We start from the raw sequence: 13,520 nt of genomic DNA, 5'->3' as shown, positions 1-13,520 counted from the left end.
CTCAGGCCTCGTGGCTTGGTGGGTAGATGACGCTTTTTTTGGGGGGGGGTACTGGGGAGATTGAACCCAGAGATGCCTAGCCACTGAGGACACCCCCAGCCCTTTTTATATTTTATTTAGAGACAGGGTCTCACTGAGTTGCTTTGGACCTTGCTGAGTTGCTGAGGCTGGCTTTGAACTTGTGATCCTTCCACCTCAGCCTCCCGAGGTGCTGGGATGACAGGCCCGCTCTCTGGCGCCCGGCTGGATGGTGCTTTTTTGTGAATACGATGTCTCCCCTTCCTCTGGGGGGTAGAGTCCCCTTCCTCTACTGTAGCTAGCCAGTCAGCCTTGTGCTTTCAACCTGTCGTCCCCGGGCAGCTGAGCACCTTGCTCAGTATACAAAGTGGACAACCGTGCAAGGCGTCCTGGTGACTGCTCTGGAGGAGCAGGGGACCTGCAGCGATGAATGAGGTCTGATCCCTGATTTCAAAGAGCTGGGACCCTGGATGGAGAACAGGGAAGCTCAGTGTCACTAGTATAGACAACGAGGGTGCTCAGCCATGGGGTCACTGTCAGCAGAAAGAGGGGCGATGGAAGCCCATCAGACACACACACACACAGATCCTTTTCGGGAGGATAAGTAGGGCGACCGCAGTTATTTCCAGTGCTGCTTGTTTTCTGTCAGCATGCTGGAATTTTATAGTTTCCTGCTCCGTCATTACTGGGCGCACACGTTCTTTTCATGCTGAGCAATCGATGGCCGTGGGCAGCTCTCTGCCGATGTCACTTTAAGTTTTATATGTCCAGCGTTGTCTGCAGCCTTACCACTAGACCCCCCCCCCCCCAGTATTTTACACACTGATCTTTCCATCTTGGGCTGTTTGATCATTTGGGTTTCCCCAAATGGATGTGACAACCTTCTGATTCCTGTAGCAGGGAAATGCTTTGATTTGTTTTTCAAAAAATTGTTTTATTTACTGACAGACACTAAGTTCCCTGAGTAACAAAGGCAAGTAATGAAAGGTTAGCATCTCAAGATGCCAGGCCCTCACTGGCCTCGCTGGTTGGAAGCATGGCCGGTGTTGCCTAACGACTTCAAAGATGCCATCTGGAACCTGTCCAGCTCCCTCTAGGTCAAGGGCAGGGCCGGAGAATGAGTTGGAGGCAGGGGAGTGGGTGTGCGTTGGGGGACAGGAACCCACCCTGTCCAAGGCTGCCTCTCCAGTTGGGACCGTGCACCCAGCAAGGCTGGGGAGCTCGTGTGGGAGACTTTGGGGATGGGCTTGTGTGTCCAGCAGGACTTAATGTTCCCAAAGAAGCTGAGAGTCAGGGAGGGTGCAGGACACCCCAATACCCACTTCCTTCTCTCACCTCCCTCCGAACCCCACATTTCAGTGTCAGTCCAGGGTGGTCTAGAGAGTTCTGCTGCCCCCTCCCCATGGGCCCCTGTAGGGAAGACATTGTACGGAGGGTCTCTGAGACAGGGGTGGGGGCCTGGCCTAGGGGACAGGAGCAGTGTCAAGAGAGAGTCCACTGAGAAGCTGCTGCAGGGCTCTGGATAGCACAGAGATATTGGCCAAAATATGCTGCTGATTCCCCAGGTCCTTGATTTCTGTCCCTCTTTCTTCCACTGGAATCCTTTCTGTCTCAGACCTGCTTCAAGGACAAAGCCTGATTTCAGTACTGTTGTGCTTTGGAGGACATTTTAGTCCATGGGCAGCCTCTTTCTTAATTTTTTTTTTTTTTGGTAGCAGGGATTGAACCCAGGGCACTTAAGCACTGAGCCACATCCCCAGCCTTTTTACTAATTTATTTAGAGACAGGGTCTTGCTAGTTGCTTAGAGCCTCTCTAAATTGCTGAGGCTGGCTTTCAACTTGGGATCCTCCTGCCTCAGCCTCCTGAATACACTAGAGTGACAGGTGTGTGCCGCCACACCCAGCTTTCTTTTTTAATTCTTCAAATGGGTGCCTTGTAATTATTTAGTAAAAAGCATTATTTATTTACTATTTTGCATTACTGGAGATTGAACCTAGGTACTCATGCTAGGCAAGTGCACCACCACTGAGCCACATCCCCAGCTCTTTTAAATTCTTTGGTTTTGAGACAGGACCTCACCAGGTGGCTTAGGGTCTTACTAAGTTGGCTGAGGCTGACCTCCAACTTGCCATCCTCCTGCCTCAGCCCCCTGAGTAGCTGGGATGACAGGTGTGCACTACTGTACCTGGCAAAAATCTTCTTTAATCAACATGCAGGCTTAGAACAAGCAGGGAAGACCTTTCCAGGGGTGGCGGGTTGGGATGGGTCTTGTAATTTGCTCCTTGGTCTTGTAATTCGCTCCAGCGTCTTGTAATTTGCTCCTTCCTCCGTCAGGGCCTAACTGTGGCCTTCTCTTCCAGATGACACAGCTCGTTCTGAAACCCATGGAATCAAGGTAAGGTCACTGCTGGAAAACTGTGGAGTCACATGGCCTCCCTGACCTGTTGTCAACCCACCTGGGGACGTGGGGGACAGCGTTCAGCCCACTGCTGCCTTAACCAAAGATAAAGACTAGGATGAGAAGACTCGGAGGTTTTGGGGGAAAAGTAACATTCTGGGCCAGGCAGCTCCTCAGACAGACTGGCACTTGGAAGGTCAAGTGTGACGCAGGGGAGGGAGGGAGGCAGCAGCGGTGTCAGCACACCTTGGATTGAAAACAATTAACTCATAAAAGAAGCCAGTTGGCCTGAGGCCAAGAGCGTGTCTTTGTTAGTATGAATTTCAGCTTTGGTCAGAATGAAGACTCTGATACATGGGTAAAAATCTCCACTGTATCAGTTCCTTCATTTATTGCGAGTTTATATCATCCTAATTCTGCTCGAGATGGGATTCCACCATATGACCCGTGACGTGTCTTAGGGTGACTCTCTGGGCCCAGAGAGACCTAGAGCTCCTGTGGTCATAGTTAGGGTGGAAGGTCCCTGCCCCTGAGTCTTGTCTGAGCGGGGTTGGCTGTCTGTACTTTGACATGGAGACCCTTGTCCTAGCAGATCCTTTGTTTCCAGTAAAAAGCCTTTAATGTCACATGGCTGCCAAGTGACACCACTGTGTGATGTCCTCCTCAAGAACTTAGGGGAAGTTCAGCTCCTGTTCTTGGCAGCAGAGCTCTGGGCAGACGTGGGAGTCTGGGGAGGCTGGAGTTGGACGGTGCTCACGGGAGACCCTTTGGTTTCCTTCCACCGAGTTGGGATCAAGCTGCAAAGTAATGGAAGCTTGCTTCTTTGCCTTTTAGGCGGAGGGGGCTCATCTTGAACATTTCTTCTGGGGTAGCGCTCTGCCCGTGGCCTCTGTACACTCTTTACTCGGCTTCCAAGGTGAGTGATCAGCTGTCCGCGCCTCTCCCTTCTTCTGCTGGGGGCCGGGTGTGTGTCCCAGTGGTGCTCTGCTTGGGATACTCTGGCTGATTGATGGAGCGTTGCCTGGAGGCAGTCTCATAGGTACAGGGCGAGCTAGCCAATGGGGAGTCTGTATGCAAATTATAAAGACACGCCCCCTCTGCGCAGCCAGCCCAGGGGCTGAGCCCAAGGGCCTCCTAGACCGGGGTCCTGGCTCACTTCCCACTGACCCCGGTGACTTCCTAGCCTGGTGTCGGCAAGCCCTGGTCACAAAAACAGCCCTGGGATAGCACGTGCCTTACCAGGAAGAGCATCCGCAGGAATTTAATCGGTTTGCAGTGGCCCTGGAGATATATTCACACTGAATGGCCTCAGGGATGTATTATCCTAAAATACACATTCGTGCTCCCGATGCCCTCAGGGCCTCCTCCGAGGCCAGGGGATGAAGTGCACATGCCCGTCATGACAAGTCACTGCAGTTCCTCTACTTTCTCCTCCCCTGCCCTAAATTTGTCCAGGTATAACTGACAAATAAATTCGGCGTATGATCTACACCGTGGGGCTATGCTTTGATGAGAGCACAGAGTGTGACATGATTGTTAGCGTAGCCTTGGCCTCATGTACTTATTGTTCTGCAGGGAGAACTCTGAAGATCTACGCTCTTAGCAACTTTCAAGTATATAATACGCTGTGTTGTACAACAGATCTCTGAAATCTTTATCCCATGGAACGAAAATTGCTGCCCACATCTCCTCCAGGGAGGCTGTGTCTCTGCAGCATAGCGTCTCTGTGGGGCCCCTTGAAATCAGAGCAAGTTGGTTGTAAACAGAGAGGACGAGCCCTGGAACCTGACGTGATTCCTTTTCTTACTACAGGCTTTTGTGTGCACATTTTCCAAGGCACTGCAAGCAGAATACAGAGCAAAAGGAATCATCATCCAGGTGAAGTAGAGAGCTGTCGTCCTTGGGAGAGGAAGTTCTGGCCCTCTGTGGGGCAGGGGCCTCTACTCCTGCAGGACTGGCTATGCATAGGCAGCCAATTGGGAGGTGGACTGGGTGGATGCTATGGGGGTTCCTGTGATCGTTGCTGGAGCAGCTGCAGCCACTGTGATCCCACTTGCTGCTGTGGTTTCTGCTGCCCTCACTTGTGCCCTGGGTGCTGGGGGAGGAAATGAGGCAGGGATGTGGTTGCTCAAAAACGATGTGGCCCCCTTTGCCACCTCATGCTGCGTCAGAACAGAAATGGGGCTCTGGTCTGACCACCGTTTCTTCTCTGACTCATATTCACAAGGTGGGCTCACATGGGAGGAACTGTGGAGACGGAACAAGGGAAAGCTGGGTACTTGGTCCACTACGGGGCAGGGGAGGGTCTTCCCCCAGGGGCTGCTGATCTGTGATGGACCCCAGAGACCCTTCACTCCGGTCTCGGGCAGGGAGGGAAGGGCCGTCCTGGAGATCCCCTGCCTCCACCTCAACAGGGCTGGGTGGCCGCTGCCCTCTGCAGACGGAACGAGTGACATTCTGAGGTGTTGATGACCTACACGAGCTTGGTTCAGAGTTCAGGGGTTTCTAGAACCTAAGCACACAGAGGTGTTTACTTTGTGTTGTTTTGTCATTGTTGTCGGGGAAGAGGTTGGGTGACATCATCATGGCTGCACCCAGTGGTTTTAGATGAAGTTCCCCACGCGGGGAGCAGGTCAGGCACCCAGAGAACCAGGGATGGAATGAAGCTCAGGGCCCAGGCTATATGTCGATGGTAGGAATTTGGCCAAACACAACATTTTCCTGGCCATAGTGCGTGATTGTGACTGCCGTGTCCCGGTACCACAGTCCCCTTCTCTGCCCTGTGAGCCCGTCTCACCATGGGGGGGGTCTTTCTCCCCCACACGGGGCTGTCCACTCGGACTCCCAGTGGGGTTGGCACTTCCTTTTGCAACAGAGCTTCTCCACTCTGGCTAAGTTTGCCGCAGTCAAGAACAACCCCTGAAATCTCCATTCTGCATTCATGCTCCCCGCTCACTGGGAGCCGGCAGAAGGCACAGCTCATTGTGTTAATGATGGGCGGCTGCCATCTTGAGTGCTGTCATTTGATCCAGCAGAGTTGATGTAGCCTGGATTCTACAAGATCTTGCTCTGGCAATTAAGTGCTGTGGCCCCGAAGTGACACGGGGCATTTCTGCTCATACCTTACTGGCCAGATCCCGTAACATGATCTTACTCCAGGAGGTTCAGATCCAGCATGTGTGTGGGAGGAGAAAGAAGGGAGATCCTTGGTGGCGTCTTTTGTTTGGCACTGGGGATTGAACCCAGGGGTCTTTAACCACGGAGCCACATCCCCAGCCCTTTTTTGTATTTTATTTAGAGACAGGGTCTCACTGAGTTGCTTGGGGCCTTGCTAAGTTGCTGAGGCTGGCTTTGAACTTGAGATCGATCCCCCTGCCCCAGCCTCCCGAGCTGCTGGGATTCCAGGCACGCGCCACTGTGCCCGGCCTTGGTCACTTCTAAACATGAACGATTGCCCTAGCCACCTGCTGCTCCTTAGCCACGTGACACTCAGCATCAACTTGATCTTGATTCTTGTGGACCAGAGGTACTGCAGCTGCCCCAGCTGGGTTCAACAAGGCAAGGGAGTGAAGGCAAAAGAGCTGTGACCTTTCAAAACCCACAGGCTTCTCTAGGGTTGGTGCTCAATAAATGTGTGTCAAATCAGTGCGGACCTGTGTACCGCAGGCACGGGTTTAAATTCGACCCCTGTTCGGCTCTTACCCCCTGAGCAAGTCTTAGCTCATTTAAAATCTGAGAGCCTCAGTTTCCCATCCATCAACAGGTTTATAATAGCGCCCGATTTCTCTGGATTAATCACAAAGATCTAATGACTAAGTAAATGTGCAAGTTTAACCGTATTTACTGAGCTCCTCTTTTGTACGCCTTTCCGTACCAAACTCACTGTAGGAATGAAAACACTGACTACTATTTCCCTATCTGAAGTCTGGGTTTGACAGTGCTCCTGATATTTCCCAAAGAGGAACATTTTGAGGTCCCTGGATGAAAAGTGTCAAATCAATCACAGCATTGATTTCCATAAGAACCAATTCAATTGGATGGGTGGACACATAATCACGTTCAGTTATAAAACAAGGTGATTTCAGATGGGATGAGAAGGAAAATAAAACTGGGAACACTATCCTGGATCTTTTTCCTTCTAATGATGCCAGGTCTCTGATTCTGGGGGGACGTCACAAAACCCCAGATTGGGTCCTCACGGCAGGAGCAACGGCTGTGGACTCCAGGACGCACACTTCACTCTTCTTACTTCGAGAGGAAAGATTATGACGTTCGTGCAGATCATGGTGCCAAAGTGGGGTGTGAGAGTGGGAATCCAACAGGCTTTAAGTTCTTCAACTTTGGTTATTACACGGATTAGAAATGATCTTCTGAGATGAATATCTCATATTTATCTAATAGCTAATATTTCTGATGAAATATCCAACATCCAGTTCAATTTGAATTTCAGATGAGTACGAATGATATTTTGCAGTAAGTGTGTCCCATGCCACATGTACATGATCACGCTGAAGTTTATTGGTTGTCAGCCTGGACTTTAGCGTCTCCTGTGTTTTCACTTGCTGTGTCCAGCGTCCCTGTTCCCAGAGAGCTCCTGTCCCCTCTCGGTCACCCTGTGTGCTGCAGCAGGAATTTGAGCCACCTAGCATTGTGTGATGACAGCTCACGGGAAGTCAACCTTTCTGGTTCCCAGCTTTGTGCTGGTTCTACACCTTTTATATTTAAGGATCCTAAACTGTTTATGGGAAGAGAAAAGTTGGGAAATGGTGGGTGGTAAAGGGGGTGTGGACGGAGCCTTCTGGGTCATGCATACTTCTGTCTTTATCTCACCCTGTAGGTGCTGACCCCATACGCGGTTTCCACCCCAATGACCAAGTATCTGAATACCAACATGGTCACCAAGAGGGCCGATGAGTTTGTTAGAGAATCACTGAATTTCGTCACGGTGGGAGATGAGACCTGTGGCTGCCTGGCCCATGAAGTCTTGGTAACCCATTTCTTCTTCTCCCCTTGACACCAGACAGGAGGGAGGTGCCGGGTGTAGCTGGTCTTCCTTGCTGTTGGGACACTCAGCCCTTCTCTCTCATGGCACCCACACGAGGCCAGTGGCTGTGCTGCCACATGGTCACAGCCAGTGAACGGGAGTCTGTGGCGAGGAGGGGACAGGCTGGAGGCCTGGCTGCTCAGTCCTCGGGGAGCCCAGAGCTCCTTGGACGCCTTGCTTTTCCCCTTGGGATGGAAGAGGCTCCCAGGAGCTCTTGGGTACAAAGGACCAGGACTCCCGGAGCTTCCACATGGGGACCGCTCTCTTCCTCGGCTCTCTGCTCTAGTCGACACGGAACTATCAGCCCTCCAGGGGAAAGAGAGGAGGGCCATTGTGACTTGTACCATTTGCCGATTTCCGTGGTATAAATATCCCACCGTGACTATCAAGCACGTGAACGGAGGAGAGGTGCACACCGTCCCGCCCTGTGAGCAGGCCTCAGTCCAGCCTGCCTCGAACCCCGTACGATAGAAATGAGGTTCATGGCATGTGGCACTGGGCGCTTTCCATTTCTGGGCTGCAAGACCAACATAAAAAACCAAGGGAGACTGAGCATTGCGACTAATACTGAAACACACATGCACACACTCACACACAGATTCACACATACTCACACCCACACACTCACACACACTCACACCCACACACTCACACAGACTCACACACATTCACACACACAGTCTCTCACACACACACAGAGCCAATGTAGCTTTGTTTCCAGCCCCATCCAATTTTGGATGGACCCTGTCCACTGCCCATCATCTGTCCATTTTCTCCTCTGCTCATGGCTCTTCTGTCTCGGCATGGTTATTAGTGTCCTGTGTCTCCGCCTCTTTCCTCCACCTTCTTCTCGCCCCTGTCCCCTCTATCGCTATCGGCTTTTCATGGATGCCAGGGGCTTCCTGGCCCCATGCACCGTGTTCCCCATCACGTACCTCCTGGGACACACAGAGACTTTGACAGGAGATACTGAACTTTCTTATCGCAATTGCTTGCCTTTTCCCGCGGAACCCTGGCACTGTGCAGAATCACCAATTTAACTCACAGTACACAAGGGACATTTGGAAAGAATGTTTAAGGGAAGAAAGAATTTTCAGCCTCTGGTTTGTCTTTTGAACCCTGTAAGGGGTCCACAGGGGGCATTGCCGGCCAGTTCCTGAGTGGTAATGATTTATGTCGGGGGCAGGTGGGCAAAGCATGTTTCCTCCATCTTGCAGAATAAAGTCCTGCTTCCTGATGTTAAAAAAAAAAAAATCTTTATTTTTCCTGTTGTTGGTCTGGTCTTCCTCCAGGTCTCCATTTGGCTGCAGGAAAACTAGTCAGATGCCAATGAGTTTGGACTCGGTTTCATCTGATCACAGAAACCGGCTGTTCAGGAAGCGATCACACAGAGAAAAATGTTGTGTGTACTTGGGAGCCTCCCTTCTGGCTGCCTTTCTTACTAAAATGACGTTGCAGAGAGGAGTCCTGGGATTCAGGCTGGTCCTAAAGTGGGTGTTGAAGGCTTGACCAGGGCCTCCCAGCTACCGAGGGCCGTAGACCCCTGAATCTCTGTCACTTCTGCTGTCCATCTGTAGCTTTGGCTCACAGAGGCCCTCCCTCCGGCCTGCATTCTGCATCGGCACAATGTGGGAAAAAGCAAGCAGTTGTGTTAAGAGCTCACTAATAACCACCCCAGCACTCACCTCACCCTGCTGACATAACTTTTGGGGGGTTGTTCCTCAGCAGACTGGGTAACTTCTCCTTGGTCCTCAGTGTCAAACTTACTGATTTATCACACTTCTCTGTTTTTACCCCGATTTCTCCAGCCCCCAGGATAAGCCCAGAGGCCGCACATAGGGGAGGGCACATTCTTACCACTTCTTCTTAATCGCCTCCCACACCCACCGTCTCCAAGGCAGGAAAGGTGTAGACCTCCTGCACGTGTTCCTGGTGCCACCGCCTGCCGGCCTCCGGGGTTAGCCATCTCCAGAAGGTGTGACATCCCCTCCACCTTCTGAACTCTGTGGCCTTAGTCATCCAGGACATCCTAACGGGGCTCCATCGCTTCTGGAAAATGTGTCCTGGGGACCATCGCGTGTGATGCTGTTGCTACACGTCTTGCTGCGTGGGCCAGTCCTGCATTGTCAAACATTGTGGAATGTTTTCCTGGCCATTCTCTTTGGATTTCTTAGGGAACAAATTCTAATCTCTCAGGCAGACAGATGCCTAGCACAGGCTAGGAAAGAGAAAGTTTTGTGCCTGGAGAAGCAGGAGAGGAATGAAAATATGTTAATCGTTCAGATCAGTTGGCCCTTGTTAGGATTTAGGAAGATTATCGAATCTAAAGAGATGGGTAATTGCACTGAATCAACAGCAAACAGCATCCTTTCTTTTACCAAGAGGCAAGGCAAAGATGGCATCCCGTGTACCCAGGGGGAGGTTAAGGCAGGCACCAGGCCAGTTACATCAAGGTGGCGGCTCTGGCTGCTACCTGGCCCTCATCATCTCGAGAGATCATGCTTTTATGGATTCCCTTTTACAATTCAAGAAAACTGAAGCTCAGAGCTGAGTCCGCTGGCCCCAGGCCCCCCAGCGGGCAGCGGCAGTGCTGGATGTAGGTCCACTTGTGCCCGATGGGGCAGACTTTCTAGTTCCTTCTACCTGTCCCCTCCAGCTCAGGAGGGGATAGACAAAAGAAGGAAACGAGGAGGGATTGTTTTGGAACATTTTCAAGGGGCCTGGAATTTTAATTAATTCATTCATTTTTTTCATGGCTGAGCCCACTAATCCAAAACATTTAGCTCAAGACAAAAGCTAATGGGAGGGCTTAATTTCGCTGTGAGACCAAAAAGCTCTAATTGGGAGAAAGTTCTAGAGGAAGGCGTTGGGTTGGTTCAGTGACGTGGCCGGTGGAAGAGTTCAGCTTGGCTTCTCAGAAGCCATCTTCAGACGGTTGCTCTGGGAGGCACACAGGTCCCAGGAGCTGGGCTGCCCGAAGCAGCTCAGGTTTTCTGGCTGAAGTCCTGCTGTGTGGGGAGTGGGTGGGCCCAGGGGCGCTGGACTAGCGAGAGCATCCTGGGGGCAGGCATGGCTCCCGGGTTCAGGCCTTCACGACGGGCTTCCTCTCCTGGTAAGAGCAAAGCCCCTTGGCTACTTGCTTAGTATCAGCTGACGGGCAGTGTTTCTGATCCTGGGAATCTCCTTTTAATAGAATCGAGGTCTTGTCCCAAGACCCTAAAACTTCAGAACTTCAATAGTTAGAAAAAACATTTCTTGAAGACCGCCGTGACTCTAAGTGGAGGGGTTTGATTTTTAATTTCTGGGCTCCCTCTTCTGCGGACGCTCACGGTTTTCTGTCTGTTAAAGGCCAGCTTTCTCAGCCTCATCCCCGCCTGGGCCTTCTACAGCCGCGCCTTCCAAAGGTTCCTGCTGACCCGCTACACGGATTACCTGCGGCAGAACATCAGCACCAGGTAGTCCCGGACGCCCAGGACCCAGGCGCCCTTGGCTGGCCTGCAGGGACCAGAGGAGCTGGCCGCCTGTCCCACCGGAGCCAGAGGAGCAGGGACTCAGAGGACACGCTGGTGTGGGGCCCTAGAACCCAAGTCCGGAGGCCTTTGGGAAAACCGTGGCCTAAAAACACCTGTTGTAAAGGGGTCTCTGGGGTTTTATGTGTAAGGAGGGGAGGGGGGGCGTGGATGTCACTGGAGAAGGGTCTCAGGGGGCTTCTTAAATAAACACAGTGAGAAGAAACCTGTGATGCTTGGAACATTGGAAACGATTATACCGAGTAAATGACTTTGACAGCTAGGTACAAAAATCAGAGATCCAAAGAATATCTGAGGTCACTCCACTTGTTCAGGACTTCTGTTGGCTTGGAGGATTCACAATTTCTGAAACTGGGTTCCTCGGAGACCCAGGAAATGGGATTGGGGAAAGCACAGGGCAACGGCTGCGTCAGGCCTCTTTCTGGCCCCCAGCCCCCATTTCAACCCATGGGGCACGGGCTTTATCTTCTATATGAATACTCGTGTTTCTATGGAAGACTGCGTGTGTAAAAACAAAAACAGAATATGTTCCTAAAGATGGTTTAAAAGTAATCAATGCAAGAATCACCGACGGTAGAAATGGGGTACTGGCTGTAGGGGTGCTGGGGACACCAGGGCTGGAATCGCCCGAAGGATTGTGCCTTGACACATTCTGTGACTGAGGGGTGGTTAGTGGGGACCCCAGCTGGGCTGCCAGATGCCGCGGCTCTATGTGGCCCAGGTGGCCGGGTTCTAAGCACGTGCGTCCCAGACAGAACCAGGAGGCAGCCAGCATGGGGGTCATGTCACCGTGAGCCCTCCCAGATTCAGCAGGAGGGGACCCCAAACCTCTTCTCCATGGAAGGGGTATCACATATGTAATGGGGGGGGGCCTGGTGGAGGAAGCTGGGTCCGGGCCCCCTTTGGAAAATGAAAAGTGCCACGCTGGTTAATTTTTGCCTAAGTTTTTGTCCTCGCATATGAATTTTGATGAATGACTTGGTCTTCCCATCAGTGATAAAGTCACTTGTAAAATATAGGCCTCGGTTTTCTGGAACTTCATCTCAAGCCCTGGTGAATCTGCAGTTTGGGAAGAGCCTCGTGTGCAGGAGTTAGGGTGCTTCGGTTATGCACCCTGGGGCCAGCCCGAGAGCGAAGCCTGGGAGATTCTTAAGAGCTTCTTAAGAGCCTTTAAAGAGAGAATTCCTTTGTAGGTCCTTTAACTTGGATCTTAAATGTCCCCTGAAAGTCCTCGGTTGGGTCTCCGGTCGGTGGCTCCGTTGGGAGGTGGCAGAACCTTTAGGGTGTGGGTCCTTGTAGAAGGAAGTCGGTCCCAGCGGCAGCAGAAGGAGGGGTTGGGACCCCTCCAGCCTCTTCCCTTTCTCTCTCTGCTTCCCGGCCACCAGGAGGGGACTGTGCTTTACCGTATGCTCTCCACCACGACGTTCTGTCTCACCAAAGTGACTGCACCCTGGGACACGGCCAGCCAAGATCCATCTTTCCTCCTTTTAAATTGATTTTCCTCACACGTTTGGTCACAGCAACGAAAAGCTGACTAACACCACAGCAGAAGCCCCCAGACACGTACGAAACTGGGGGCAGGAACGCTCTGTGTTTGAAGATCTTTATCCCCATCACCCTCCGGTGAGGCGAAGGCCGACACGTGTTGAGCGCTGATCCCAGTCAGGGGCTACATGAAGCCCCCGGCAACCTGAGAAATAGGTGCCCTTACTGCTGCTTCTGGTTCACAGATGAAGAAATGGAGAAAAACCCACAAAGGCTGAGTGACGTGTGCAGATTTGCCTTGGCAGCGGGGGGCAGAGGTGGGATTTGGATGGGGTCTTCTCCTCTCGGTCCGCACTCTCCTAGGCACATACACCGCCGTGGCACCTGTCCCGGCTGAAGGTATTTCTCCGTCATCAGTGGCAAACACTGGGAACACTCTGCCCCTGCCGTGGGCCAGTGTCCCCAGGTGCTGTGCGTTGGGGGCTTGTTCTCCAGCCTGGGGCACCTGGGGGGGGGTGGAGCCTCAGGAGGTGGGCCAGGAGGAGGAAGTTGGGTCACTGGGGGGGGTGTGCCCTAGAAGGGCCCCGGGTCGCTGTGCCTTCCCCTCTCCCTCTGCTGTCCTCCTCTGTCACGGCCTGCTCGCACCATGATGCTCTGCCCCCTCACAGGCCCAACGCAATGGGTCTGGTGGCTGTGACTGAAGCCTCTAAATCTGTGAGCCAAAATGAACCTTCCGTCCTCCTCAGTTGACATCTCAGGTGTTTTGTCACAGTCAGGGAAGGTGGGCGCACCCCCAGCTCCAGCTCCTTCGTCTTCACGTGTCACGGAGACGTGGGGAGGAACAGGCTTCTGCAGCCAGGCCCACCTTCTGCACCTCACCACCCACCACCTTCCAAACTCACCACAGACTGAGAACCACTCAGGCGGAGGAGGCTGGCAGAGGAGGCTGGCCGGCGTGGCTGGCCTTCACTTCCTTAGCAGAGGGCTGGGCTCTTGTTTCTCACCATGGAGGCCGAGGTCTCCCAGGGAGGGGCCTGGGAAGCT

General features: G+C 52.5%; 1 protein-coding gene across 2 annotated transcripts in view; it reads left to right on the top strand.

Annotated features, from left to right (window-relative positions):
* Positions 1 to 11,196, top strand: part of Hsd17b3 (hydroxysteroid 17-beta dehydrogenase 3) — a 30,264-nt gene extending 19,068 nt beyond the window's left edge. The window contains exons 7-12 of one of the 2 annotated variants that reach the window (XR_013429891.1): positions 2,380 to 2,414; positions 3,252 to 3,333; positions 4,230 to 4,295; positions 7,255 to 7,404; positions 8,754 to 9,436; positions 10,810 to 10,922. Coding sequence is in view for 1 of the 2 variants with exons in the window: in XM_078030546.1 (XP_077886672.1) it covers positions 2,380 to 2,414; positions 3,252 to 3,333; positions 4,230 to 4,295; positions 7,255 to 7,404; positions 10,810 to 10,920 (444 nt within the window). In the remaining variant the exon portion in view is untranslated. Of the gene's footprint in view, positions 1 to 2,379; positions 2,415 to 3,251; positions 3,334 to 4,229; positions 4,296 to 7,254; positions 7,405 to 8,753; positions 9,437 to 10,809 lie in introns of both variants that reach the window. The other variant, XM_078030546.1, reaches the window with a different exon arrangement.
* The last annotated feature ends 2,324 nt before the right edge of the window (positions 11,197 to 13,520 follow it).

Source organism: Ictidomys tridecemlineatus, chromosome 13, assembly GCF_052094955.1.
Source record: "Ictidomys tridecemlineatus isolate mIctTri1 chromosome 13, mIctTri1.hap1, whole genome shotgun sequence".
NCBI classification, from domain to species: Eukaryota; Metazoa; Chordata; class Mammalia; order Rodentia; family Sciuridae; genus Ictidomys; species Ictidomys tridecemlineatus.
Note: the sequence above shows the minus strand (reverse complement) of the source record. Positions and strands in the feature narration are given on the sequence as shown.